The following is a 12,356-nucleotide window of genomic DNA, read 5'->3' on the forward strand; positions in this document are numbered from 1 at the left end:
TATACGGTTAGTGGAAAAAAAGCAAATAGCAGAAGAGCATATATAGTATGCTATTTTTTTTTTACAAGAAATAAAGGCAAATAATAGAACATACATATATTTGAAGTTGATGACCTATAAGGGATAGGGGTAGGGGCATGGGATTAGAAAGATATGGGAGAGAAGGACACTTCTTTGAATACACCTTTTTTTGTATTATGTTCCCTCTGGGAAACACATTGTCATTCTATGAATTCATAAAATCACAATTAAATCAATATGAGTGGGAAAGAGTGGAGACTAAAACCAAAGGCAAAGTGACACCAACGAACCCAAACACACTTCAAATGAAAAACAACCACACCAAAGGGATGGGGGCAGGAGGAGAACTGAAAACAAATCCTGAACTATTGTTTGTTTCTGTAGTGGTATGGGCAAGGCACTTCCGAAACTGTTGCATATATTATGGGATTAAACAAATGAACACGTGTGTTGATGTTGTTAGGAGCCAGGGTTCTCACCGTGGAAGGAAGAACAGACAAACATGGAATGGGGAAAGGCAAGAAAGAACTTTTGGAGATGGACTGGAATTGGTTGGAGGTATTGGTATGAACTCGTGATTTCTACATATGTGTGTATGTGTATTCATATGCACATGCATGTTAGGTATGTGTGTATGTATATTATGTGTGTGCATACGTGTACATACATAGGTATATGTGTGTATTTCTAGTACCCAGATCCTGTTCTCTAATAACATCCTTCCATTAAAAAGAACCAGGGTTCCTTGGAAAAATGGCTGATTTCAAGGCTGGGGCAGGATAAAGTCCATATGAGCCTAGAATCTTTTGTCACGCTAGAAAGTAAAGAAGTACTCAAGAATATGATGGGAAGATATAAGGACCCAGGAGATAAATGGCCCTTACTGGCTAAATCTGGACAATCTGAGCATCAAAGTAAGCAAGGGCAGTGAAGAATTCTAAATCACTGAAGAAAGTGAATTCATGAGTCCATACTGATAAGTAGAAAAATAAACAGGGGGCAAGTATTTTGCTTACAGTAGAATGCAGAGCGCCAACTTGTAAATGTAGGAAGGGATGCTCATTTGGAAAATCATCATTTTTGCAATCATCAGAGTAAAAACTGATGGGTTTGATGAGAAAGCAGGACATGTTTATTGTCTCAGAGTATCACCACACAGATTGCTTATTAGTTGCAAAAGGAAAAATAGTAACTACATGGTTAAGAAATCCAGCGAAACCTTTGACCAGCTGAACAAAATGAGCATCATTAACGAAGGGCAAGTGGACATCACATGGCTCCAGATGTGATGTCCTAAGGAGGACAAAACGTTTCCAATGTAGTATTCCAGCCATGAATGCATAATCTGAATATAAATCATGAGGAAATGTCAGAAGAACCCAAAATAAGAGACAGTATAATAAAGAAATAAAAGGACATTTTAAGAAAAGATGTCAATGTCATTAAAGATAAAGAAAGGCTGAGGAAGTGTTCCAGATTAAAGGGGGCCAGGGAAAAATGATGATTAAATGCAATACTGGATCCTCAACTCTAAAGGACAATATCGGTTTCTTTCTATGCTATAAAGGATGTATTGGGTCCAGGTGTCAAAATTGGAATATGAATGGTGAGATCAGAAAAAGTATTGTAGCAGATCTCTTAAAGCTGATAAGCACACTGTGGTTATATAAGAGTTTCCTTATTCTTAGAAAACCTACACTGAAGAATTTAGTGGTAAAAGGTCATGATGCATGCAATTTACTTTCAAATGGTTCAGAAATAGAGATAGGTAATGCTAGCAAATGATAAAGGAAACAGGACACAATATCAAAAAATAGATGAATCTGGGTAAAGAGTATACAGGCATTCTTCATGTTACTCTTACAACTTTTCTGTAATTTTGAAACCATTTCTAAATTTTGAAAAGGTAAAAATATAGGATTCCCTGGATATCACTGAGACTTGGCAAGATGGGGTTGATGACTGAATTATGGTAATGGAATTATACAACTTGTCCAAAAGGGAAAGACCACAGTATGGAAATCCATGAACCTGAGTGTAAATGTATGGTGGAGAACATTTGCATGCAAATAAAAAGGAGAGGAAATAGTTTCATATTTGTGGCAGTATATTACAGGCTGCCTGGTCACATGGAGGGTATAGACAGTGCTTTCATAATGCAAAACACAAAACTGAAATAGAGGAAAGATAGACAGTAATGGGGAAGGCAATCAGCCAAACAACTGTTTGAATTCAGCTAACAGACCATCAGAAATATTACTGGCTTGTGACCATTCCAAATCTTAGACGACAAGGGGAGATAGTTACAGATAAAGGGAGAAGCTTAAAAAAGAATAAGGGGAACTACTTCTCCAGACAAAATTCTAGCCAACAAGAAAGAAATTTCTGGTTAAAGAAAATGTGGAGATTGATTATTTTAAGATTCCTCAAATAAATAGTATCATGTAGTATTTGTCCTGTGTCTGGCTTATTTCCTTTAGCATAATGCCCTCCAGGTTCATCCATGTTGTCATGAATGGCAGGATTTCTTTCTTTTTTAAGATTGAATTATATTTTATTGTACGAATATACCACATTTTCTTTATCCATTGATCTGTTGATGGACAACTTTTTGTATGTCAATTATTCCTCAACAAAGTGGTTTAAGAAGAGAAAATGTGGAAAAACCTCAAGGGAAAGTAGCTCTTAGAGTCAAGGTTCAATCAACAGTGGCATAACAGTGGTAGGCCAGAGAGATGGTTAGGACTGGGACCTTGAATCTTCATGACTATGTATTTTCAGTAAGATAGTTTCATCTTTAACAATTATTTATTTGTTTGTATGGTGAGAGGGGGGAGTGGGGGGAGGGCAGGGCAAACAGACTCCCCACTGAGCACACAGCCAGACACAGGGTTCAATCTCACAACTCTGAGATCATGACATGAGCCAAAATCAAGAGTCAGAGACTTAACCAACTGAGCCACCCAGGAATCCCTAAAATAGTTTTGTCTTACCTGCTCATTGCCAGACAAAATTTTGCTCAGTGTTCTGACTTTGTCCCTGTCCTATTCCACTTTTGTTTTCTTTCTTTTTTTTTTGTCATATTTTATTTATTTGACAGAGAGAGAGAGAGAGTGAGCACAAGAAGGGGGATCAGCAGGCAGAGGCAGAGGGAGAAACATGCTGCCCAATGAGCAGGGAGCCCAACTTGGGGCTCCATCCCAGGACCCTGGGATCATGACCTGACCTGAAGGCAGACACCTAACCGACTGAGCCACCCAGGCGCCCCTTATTCTGCTTTTCTATCAGTAACTGGAAGAAGACACAGAAGGCAAGTTGGGAAGGCAGAAACTGCATTTAAAAGGACTTTGGCAGGTTGGAATGTGAAGTCAAAGCTAATCAGATGAAATGTAATAGGGATGAATTCAAGGAGTTGTATTTCAGTTTAGACAATCAAGGATTTGAAATGCCTAGGGATTTCAACTGACTACATGCTCAGTAGTCAACACTCAGTAGTCAGTGTGACTACTGGAATAAGAAGGTTCAGGGCTGGGGCACATCAGCTAATGGACAAGAGAGACAATCCAAAGATCCTCGGAGGTGGTCAGACCAGTTCTGGAGTACTGTATTCACCTTTTGACAGCACATTTTATAAATCATTTTGACACACAGGAGTGTGTGCCTAAAGAGGATACCATGACAGGAAAGGGCCTGAAACCAAGTCACATAAGGAGCAATTTGAAGAACTAAGGATGTTTTGCCTAGAGAAGAGAAAATTTAGAAGGGACATACATGAGAACTACCTAAAATTATCTGAAGAATGGTCATGGAAGAGATGGATCAGGTTTATTAGTGAAGCACAAAAGGACAGGACTAAGACTAATTGGTAGCTATGGGTGTAATTCAAGAAACATTAAGCTTGGGGGCCCCCAGGTGGCTCAGTTGGTTAAGCATCTGCCTACAGCTCAGGTCATGATCACCGGGTCCTAGGACACAGTCCCGCATTGGGCTCCCTGCTCCACAGGGAATCTACTTCTCCCTCTCCCCGTCTCTCCTCTCAGCTTGTGCTCTTGCTTATCTCGCTTGGAAATAAATAAAATCTTAAAAAAAGAAACATTAAGCTTGAAGTCTGAGAGAGTTGGGTTCAAATCTTGACTCCATCAGTTTGTAGCTCTGTAACCTTGGGCAACTCATTTAACTTGAACCTCAGCTTCTTCATCCATACAATAGAATTGGTATCATCTATTTCATAAGGCTAAGGGAGAACTCATGAAGACTAAGTGAGATGATGTATGTGGGAGCATTTATAAATGGCAAACCATAATGCACATATAAATTATTATTGTCATTGTTATTTACTAGGAGGAAGAGTTAGGCCTTCTAGAAGGAAGCACTGACAATTATTTGTAGCTATACAACAACTGAATGGGTTGTTTTGTTAGAAGTGAGCTACTCATCACTGGAACTAGAAATGTTCCAGTAGAGACAGGAAAATCATCTACTGGTTGTCTGATAGAAGGGAAGATTAGCCTAAATGACTTCTAAAGTTTCTTCCAAATCAGGTGCTATGTTCCTATTGCTATTAAGAATTATCCTTTAAGTTCCTATTTACAAAGGACTATATGTCTTTGAAAATAGAGAGGACAGCCTTTAGATCTTTGTCACTTGGACTTTTGTCTCAGCTCTCAAGAGACCACTGCTCTCTCCCACACTCAGGAAGGAGGACAGTCGCTGGCTATAAGACTTCCTGGAGCAGGAGAGACAAGTGCAGAAAAGCATGCTGGAGAGGCATTAGGGTTTGTGACTCTGCAACCTGAAAAAACACCTACAAGCACAGCTACCCAGGCCAAGTGGCTTAGGTTGGAGCTGCACGAGGCAAGTGTTTTTAGAATTTGACCTCCAATGTCCTCTCACCTCCCCCAGCCCACCCTGTGGCCCAGAATTGCTGTAAAACAGGGAAAGGAAGCCTATTGGGAGGGTTTTGTTGGAAAAATTCCTCTCATGTTGGCCTGCAGAAGTCAGACACAGAAGCACAAGTGTGAAGGTAAAAGAAAATATGAATTTGCAGCTATGCGGATCAGGGTGGGAACCCTAGAGTGCACCAGAAGGTGGGAATCAGTTCCAGTCTTGAATCCAGTTTTAATTCTGCTTTCCAGTGCTCCCTGCCACACAGAGGGGAACTCGCAGGTGGATCCCTCTTATCTGGCAATCGATGAGGCAAGTTTCTATCCTGCCTTGTCTTGCTCCAATTCATCTGAAGGTGAAACTAACATGTGAGCTCAGTGACGTCTTTTTGCACATCTTTCATTTTGTGGCCCACAGGCACATGTTTGTGTTCAGTGCAATTCTTGGAGGAAAGGGAGAAGGGGGACAGCGACAGAGGCAGAAGGTTTATCACTGTGGTCACTGATACAAATAGGTACAGGAAAGGAAGTAGTTGTCCTCAAACATAATGTATTTTACCATGGTAATGAAGTGGAAGAAGGGCCGAGGAGAGAGATAGATGTTCACACGCATAGAATCAGGAATGATGGTGGCTTAGTCACTCAGGAATGAATTCTGAGCTGGGTTCTGACCCAGGAGAATGGAGTGACATGGATTAACTGAGGAAAGGCCAAGGATTTCATCAACAAATAGGAGTGCCCCCAGTGACTGCCCAGCAAGGAAATACACAACTTGCTCGTCCACCCAGCAATAGTATTTGCAAAGCCCTGGGGGAGCTTGCACTGTCTACGAAACACTATACTAAACAACCTAACATGTCTTACAAACACTTGCCTCGTGGCGCCCCGGCCAATCTTGAGCAGCTTACTGCTTCCTTACATTTCCTTATCTCTGGCCACAGGCCCCAACTACACCATGACTTACTGATGAAGTTAGCCTGGCCAGTGAATATGGTGTACTGAAGCTCATAGGAGCTGATGCTGAACTCATCGTCCGAGATCCAGTGGACTGTAATGGTGTCATGGGAAGCAGTACAGAGTTCCTCTCGGATACATGGTGGGTTTGGGGCTGTAAGGAAAGGTGGAAAAAAAGGTGAGGAAGGCACACTCTCTGCTAGGGAATTTTAACAATTGCTACTCTTGCTGCCCCACTCAACATCTCAAGGAGAGGAGGTTTTCTTAAAAAGAAGCTTTAGATGGCACACACCAAACAACCCAAAGCCGAGTGCTGAGACCTCAAGTTCCCCCAAACCACTTGGACTTCAATGATTATGATATTTTTAGGCAAAGTATATATAAGCCTAAGGTATGGAGGTGATTGCCCAGTTGTCTACTCTCCCTGTACAAACACACATGTAAATATCGGAGCAACATGGTCATGTGGTTTTCTCATTGCATGACCTTCGACTTATTTTTTTATTCTAAAGTAAGCTTTATCATATATTTTTTGGCAGTATAGCCAAGCACAAATTAATGAGTTCCCTCATCTGTGAAATAAGGGATGATAAATACCTTATAGATTTGTTGTAGATATTTATAATATAAAATTAATACACAGCGTCTGGCATAAAACAGATGTTCAACAAATGACAGTCATTTTATTTTATTTTATTTTGTGTTTATGGATTGGAAGACTTAATATTTTTTGTATATTTTTTATTGCAGTTTGATTTGCTAACATATAGTATAACACCCAGTGCTCATCCTGTCAAGTGACCCCCTCAGTGCCCATCACCCAGTCACCCCATCTCTCTGCCCACCTCCCCTTCCACTACCCCCTGTTCATTTCCCAGTTAGGAGTCTCATGTTCTGTCACCCTTTCTGATTTTTTCCCACAAATGACAGTTATTTTCATATAGAAACAAAAATAATGACAAATGCAAAGTTATTGTACGTGTATATTTTTCTCATGAAGTGGTCATTCAATAAGGTAGCCAGCATTTTTTTTGTAGCCAGCATTTTTAATAGGCTAGTTGCATCCCTCATTTCCTAAAACTGTCTGTAAGCCAGATATTTCTTACATTTTTCTTCCTAATCTGTCAGTTCCTCAAATGTCCTTAAAACCATTTGAATGGCACTTGTACCTATGCAGGACATTTTTAGTATCCCACAATTGCCACCTGAGTTCTAACCCCCTCAACAACAAGTGACAATACATTACTGATAGGCTCATAAGGAGAAATCCATCAGCAACGTCTTTATTTTTTCTTGACCTTTAGGTATGATAGTATACTCGTCTGCCTCCAGAAATACTTGACACATTATCTTTCTTTTCTCTTACATGAGCTAAAGTATATTCCATCTAAAAAGGTATGCATATTGCCTTAAAGGTTATAAAAAGCATTTTCATTACAAATATAGTCCTTTTCTGATTACCTTAACAGTAAGAGATCACCAAAAGACAAATATGTTAAAATAGGAAGGAAACCACAGTATTTTCACACCTGTTAAATAATCTAGCCCCTCCAGCAGTTTCTTTTCTCTGGAAAAATCTAAAGCAAAGTTTTCAAAGGCATCATTAAAATTGATGTCTGGAATCAGAACTTGAGAAGACGCTGTTGCCATAGCGACCCTAGAAAAGAGAAAAGTACATCAACATACATCAAAATAGGTTTACAACCTTTATCCAATGTTTGATTTCTGGTTCAACAAGGCAAAAATAAATGACTCGGAGGGCTTGATTCATTAAGTGAAAAATATCATATCTGTGTTTTTTCAATGGAAACCATTTAAATTTTAATCATCAGGAACCAATTAAGGGTTATACCATATTTATTCACATATGTTCACCCCTCAAACACACTCTCCCATCCTGTCTTAATTTTGAGAAGTAAATACAGGATATTTTCCCCTCTGCATCATTTTCCATCTGGCAGGCAGGATCAAAACTAGACCTCTGAAGGCTTAGTAAGAGCCGTTGGAGATATTTTTTTTCCTTTCTCTTTTTTATGCTAATCAACAAGCTAGCATGCTGGGGCTGAATTCAAGCCTTCACCTGAATACTGTATTTTGTTCACTCTTTTATATTTACATTTAATTTTATTATTATTTATTATTATATAATGTTATCTCCCCAGCTAGTTCTAAGCATCTCAAGAGCACGGTTTATATTTTGTACCTTTCATATTGCCCATGACCCACAACAGTGTTGGATACATGGCAAATAAGTAACTGTTGAATGGATAATCCAATGACTAACAACACCACAGCTGCTAACATTTATTGAGCATTTAGTAGATAGAAGAGACCATGCATGCACTTTACACACATTCTTTAATTTACCTCTTCCCATAATCCTGTGTAGTAATGTTATTTCCATTTTGTAAATGACAATAAGATACAGTGTAAACAAGAAATGACACACAGAAAGCTCAAGCAACTTGCCTAAGGTCACACAACCAGTAAGGGTCAGGAAAAAAAAAGAAATATAACTGAACCATGGTCACTGGATTCTAACCAATTTAGACAGCTCTTAAAAAAATTAAGGTAAATGTTTCTGTGCTTTGGCAATTCTTAACCATGATTACACATCAGAATTATCTTGGGGAGTTTTGACCAAAACATACATGTTGAGGCCCTGTGACAGACCTTCTGAATCAGAGCCAATGAAGAGCTTTGAGCATGCAAATGATGGAATGAAGAGAAACATAAACTTGGCAACAATATGGAATTAGAGTGAACAGAAGAGGTATTAAATAAATGTAAGGAGACCAGAGAGGAAAATTCTTTGGTGAAATACTTAGAAGGGGTTGAGGAGTTAAACATATATCCTCATGCTGTTATACCATGCTACACTTCTACCAACAAGAGCTCTTGGCTGTTTGTGAAAATAGAGATATTTTAGGAACAAACTGTAGGCCAGGAGAAATAAATAAAAGACTAATTCAGTATAATCTTCAGGTCTCACACTGAATGGGTCACTTTTCCAGGATTGGATGAATAAGAAGACAACAACCTCTTTAGGGCAAGAGTTCGAGCAGAAAATTGGCTCATGAAATTTTGTCTTGGCCTCCCCAATCTTCTTTCTTCCATTCATCCATCTATCAATCCATCTGTCCATCCATCCATTCATCCATCCAATACTCACTGAGCACAACTAGTGTGCGAGGCACTGTGCTAGCTACACTGGAGACAAACAATTGTAGTGCTCAGCCTCACAAAGTTCACCATTCATGGAGGGAAAAGACATGAAATAGGCAATAGAAGTGCTACTACAAAGGGAGTGTAACACAAGACCCACCTGTAGGGACTTGAGCATTAAGGGAAATCTCCCCAGAGGAATTTCATTTTAAGCAATGACCCACATGAGGAGTAGGAGTTAGGTAAGCAGAGACTATGTGGATGTGGATGTGTTCTCTCTTGCCCAAAGGCTGGGGAATTAGCAAAGTCATGCAGGGCCTTGTAGGGCATGTTGCAAACTTTGCAATTTATCCAAAGAGCAATGTGAACCATTGAAGCATTTCAGGCAGAGGAGTGATACTCAAATTTATGTTTCAGGAAGAGCACTCTGGCTGCAGTGACGGACTGGAAGGGGTCAAAATTGGAGGCAGATGAGATTTTAATGTGTCTGGGAATGAGAAGAGAGTAGTGACAGGAGCGTAGACAAACAAAACAGAAAGTTAATTCACACAACATGAAAACAAATGGCTAACAAATATATATAAAAGCCCAACTCCATGAAGAATCAAATTAATGCATATTGAAATGATATGGTGTTTAAGATAATAAAGAATGACAATTATAGGAGCTTTTTTGTGCCTGAATTAGATAATGCCTACATATTTTATTAGGACTGAAATTGATAACAAATTTTGGAGATCAATTTGGCATTAAATACCAACACAGATGAAAATGCAAGTATTCTTTGACACCACAGATCTACTTCATACATTTTTTTTTACTAAGGAAATAACTGAGGTGTATGCAAATATACAACTGTAAGGGCACTCAATACACCGTATGTAACCTAATTGTCTAACTATGGGGAATGAGCTAAGTAACATGGTATACATCAAAAGATGAAATACTATGAGGCCACTGAAAATCAGGGTATCTGATAATATCCAATAACAGGGACAAGAACATGATATTTTGTTATGTTTCAAACTTGGGTATAATGAAGCATATACAACACGACCTTCTGTTTGTGAAATATACATTAAATCTAAATATTGGAATACTAGGGGCACCCAGGTGGTCCAGTGGTTGAGTGTCTGCCTTTGGCTCAGATTGTGATCCTGGGGTCCTGGGATCGAGTCCTGAATCAGGCTCTTGCAGGGAGTCTGTTTCTCCCTCTGCCTATGTCTCTGCCTCTCTCTGTGGGTCTCTCATGAATAAATAAAGTCTTAAATAAATAAATAAATAAATAAATAAATAAATAAATAAATAACTTTTGGGATACTATACTCCCAAATGTTAACAGTGGCTGGAAGGTTAAGGATGAGTAAAAATGGCATTGGGGTAACATGTAAGTGTGTGTATGTTTCTATGTTTAATATGTATAAGCAAAACATTAGTTATCTCTCAAGGAACATGGTAAGTGCCATTTGCACGGGGGAAGAAATACTCTCCCAGCTAAAATTTCATTTTAACTGAAGTCTTGGTCCTTAATACATGATTACAATTATTATTAGTGGAGAAGTATTTCAGAGCCTGTGAGAAACCACTGATGAAGATATTTAGGTTGGGCAGATGATTCTCAAGATAAGAGGGAAGAGCCTACAACAGAACCATAAAAAACAATAGGATTAGAGGAATAAGTCAAAGGCGACTTGCTCACAAGGTCAAAAGGAACTAGGTAGGTAGGGAGAAAAGCAGGAGTGTTCATGGGAGCTGAGGTCAGAGAAATTTCAAGTACAAATCGTCAGTAGGGACAAATGCTACTGACTGATTAAATAAGATAAAACCATAAGATAAAACAAAGGAATGTCTATTAGACTTAGCAACAAGGTATCCATTTGGTGACCTCAGGAAGAACACTTGGAATAGTGTGGTAGGGGCAGAAGACATTTCAGAGAGTTAGTAAGTGAGGATGATTAAATACAGCGGTTTAAATTTGTTTTATCTCTGCTCTCATGAAATACCACTGAAATGACAGTCAAAGAATGAAATGTCATAAATCCACAAAGACAAAGAGAATGGAAAAAAATGCCAGCAAGTAAGAGATTGTCAACAAATGTTTGGAAGCTAGAAGGGGATGGAAATGAGTGGTAACCAAAAACAGACCAGAGAAAGCTGGGTCAGGAAGCCAACAACATCAAGCCAATTTTGTGCCGCAGACAGTTGAAAGTTTGTATGCAGAACAGCTAGACCCCAGATCCACTCTACCAGAGACTACTCCTCCCTCACCCTGGCAGGAGATGTGAGGCTTACTCTGTGCAGAGCTTTGATGCTGTACTAAAAGTAGTCTTAAAACCCTCAGCAACCCTTCCTTGCCCGGCTTCCAGAGTGGTGGCAGCCAGGCTTACACCCCTCGTCAGCTACCAGGAGATTGGTGAATTGCTTCCAGAGGAAATGGACTGAAGAGAAAACACCTACAGAACTGAAACTTGGGTCCCCTGGAGTTCCCCTCAATAAAATTCTGGTGTTTCACCTTTTTATCCTATAGAGAAATTTACCATGCAACAAATTGTTCCCATCCCCTCAGGTCTTCCAGTCATCTTCAAGTGCTTAAATTCAAACAGGCAGCCAAAAGCTTACCAGACATTTAGGGAAAGACAGAAACTAAAACTCAGAGAAAAGGAACAGGGCAGTTTAGAAGATGCTTCTTAAAGGATTGTCTGTATCTTCAAGAAGATAAACAAATAGCTTGTATTCACAAAGCCAGGCCAGAATGCTAAAAAGAAGCAAAGATCAAGAAAGAGCTCTTATAAATAAAAATAAGAATGCTGAAATTAAAATTTTAATAGAAGGAATGGATGAAAAATTAAGGTACCATCTCAGATAACAGCATAAGAAAATAGTATCATGAAAACTAGGAAATGAAAGATTTAAAAAATCACAGAAAAAAATCTAGAATGTTCAACCTCTAATTAGAGTTCCAGAAAGAGAGGAGAATGAAAATAAATGGGAGGAAGTTATTAGTGAATAATATAAGAAAACTTCCCAGAATGAAAAGTCACTAGGCTTCAGATAGGAAAGACCTACCTAGAGCCCAACAAAAATGAATGATACAAGACCCACACCAACACCTATCTTGTAGAAATTTCAGAAAAACTGGACTAAAGATAAGACCTTAAAAGCTTCAGATTTTAAAATATAGGTCATATTTTAAAAATCAAGAATCAAACTTAGCAGCGAGTTTCTCAACCCCACTTTGGAAGTTAGGAGACAACAGAGCCATGCCTTCAAAATTATAAGGGAAATTTGTTTCCAACTTATCAACTGTGAAGATAAATTTTAAAAAAATTTAAA

At 38.9% G+C, this 12,356-nt stretch overlaps 1 protein-coding gene across 10 annotated transcripts in view; it reads right to left on the reverse strand.

The window, feature by feature from the left end:
• Nucleotides 1-12,356, reverse strand: part of MID2 (midline 2) — a 203,253-nt gene that overhangs the window by 8,916 nt on the left and 181,981 nt on the right. For 6 of the 10 annotated variants that reach the window (XM_072815300.1, XM_072815297.1, XM_072815301.1 and 3 more), the window contains exons 6-7: nt 7,388-7,515; nt 5,779-6,012 (exon numbers count right to left, since the gene is read on the reverse strand). In XM_072815300.1, the coding sequence (XP_072671401.1) occupies nt 5,779-6,012; nt 7,388-7,515 (362 nt within the window). The remainder of the gene's footprint in view (nt 1-5,778; nt 6,013-7,387; nt 7,516-12,356) is intronic. The other 4 variants (XM_072815303.1, XM_072815302.1, XM_072815304.1 and 1 more) reach the window with 1 other exon arrangement.

Source organism: Canis lupus, chromosome X, assembly GCF_048164855.1.
Source record: "Canis lupus baileyi chromosome X, mCanLup2.hap1, whole genome shotgun sequence".
NCBI lineage: Eukaryota > Metazoa > Chordata > Mammalia > Carnivora > Canidae > Canis > Canis lupus.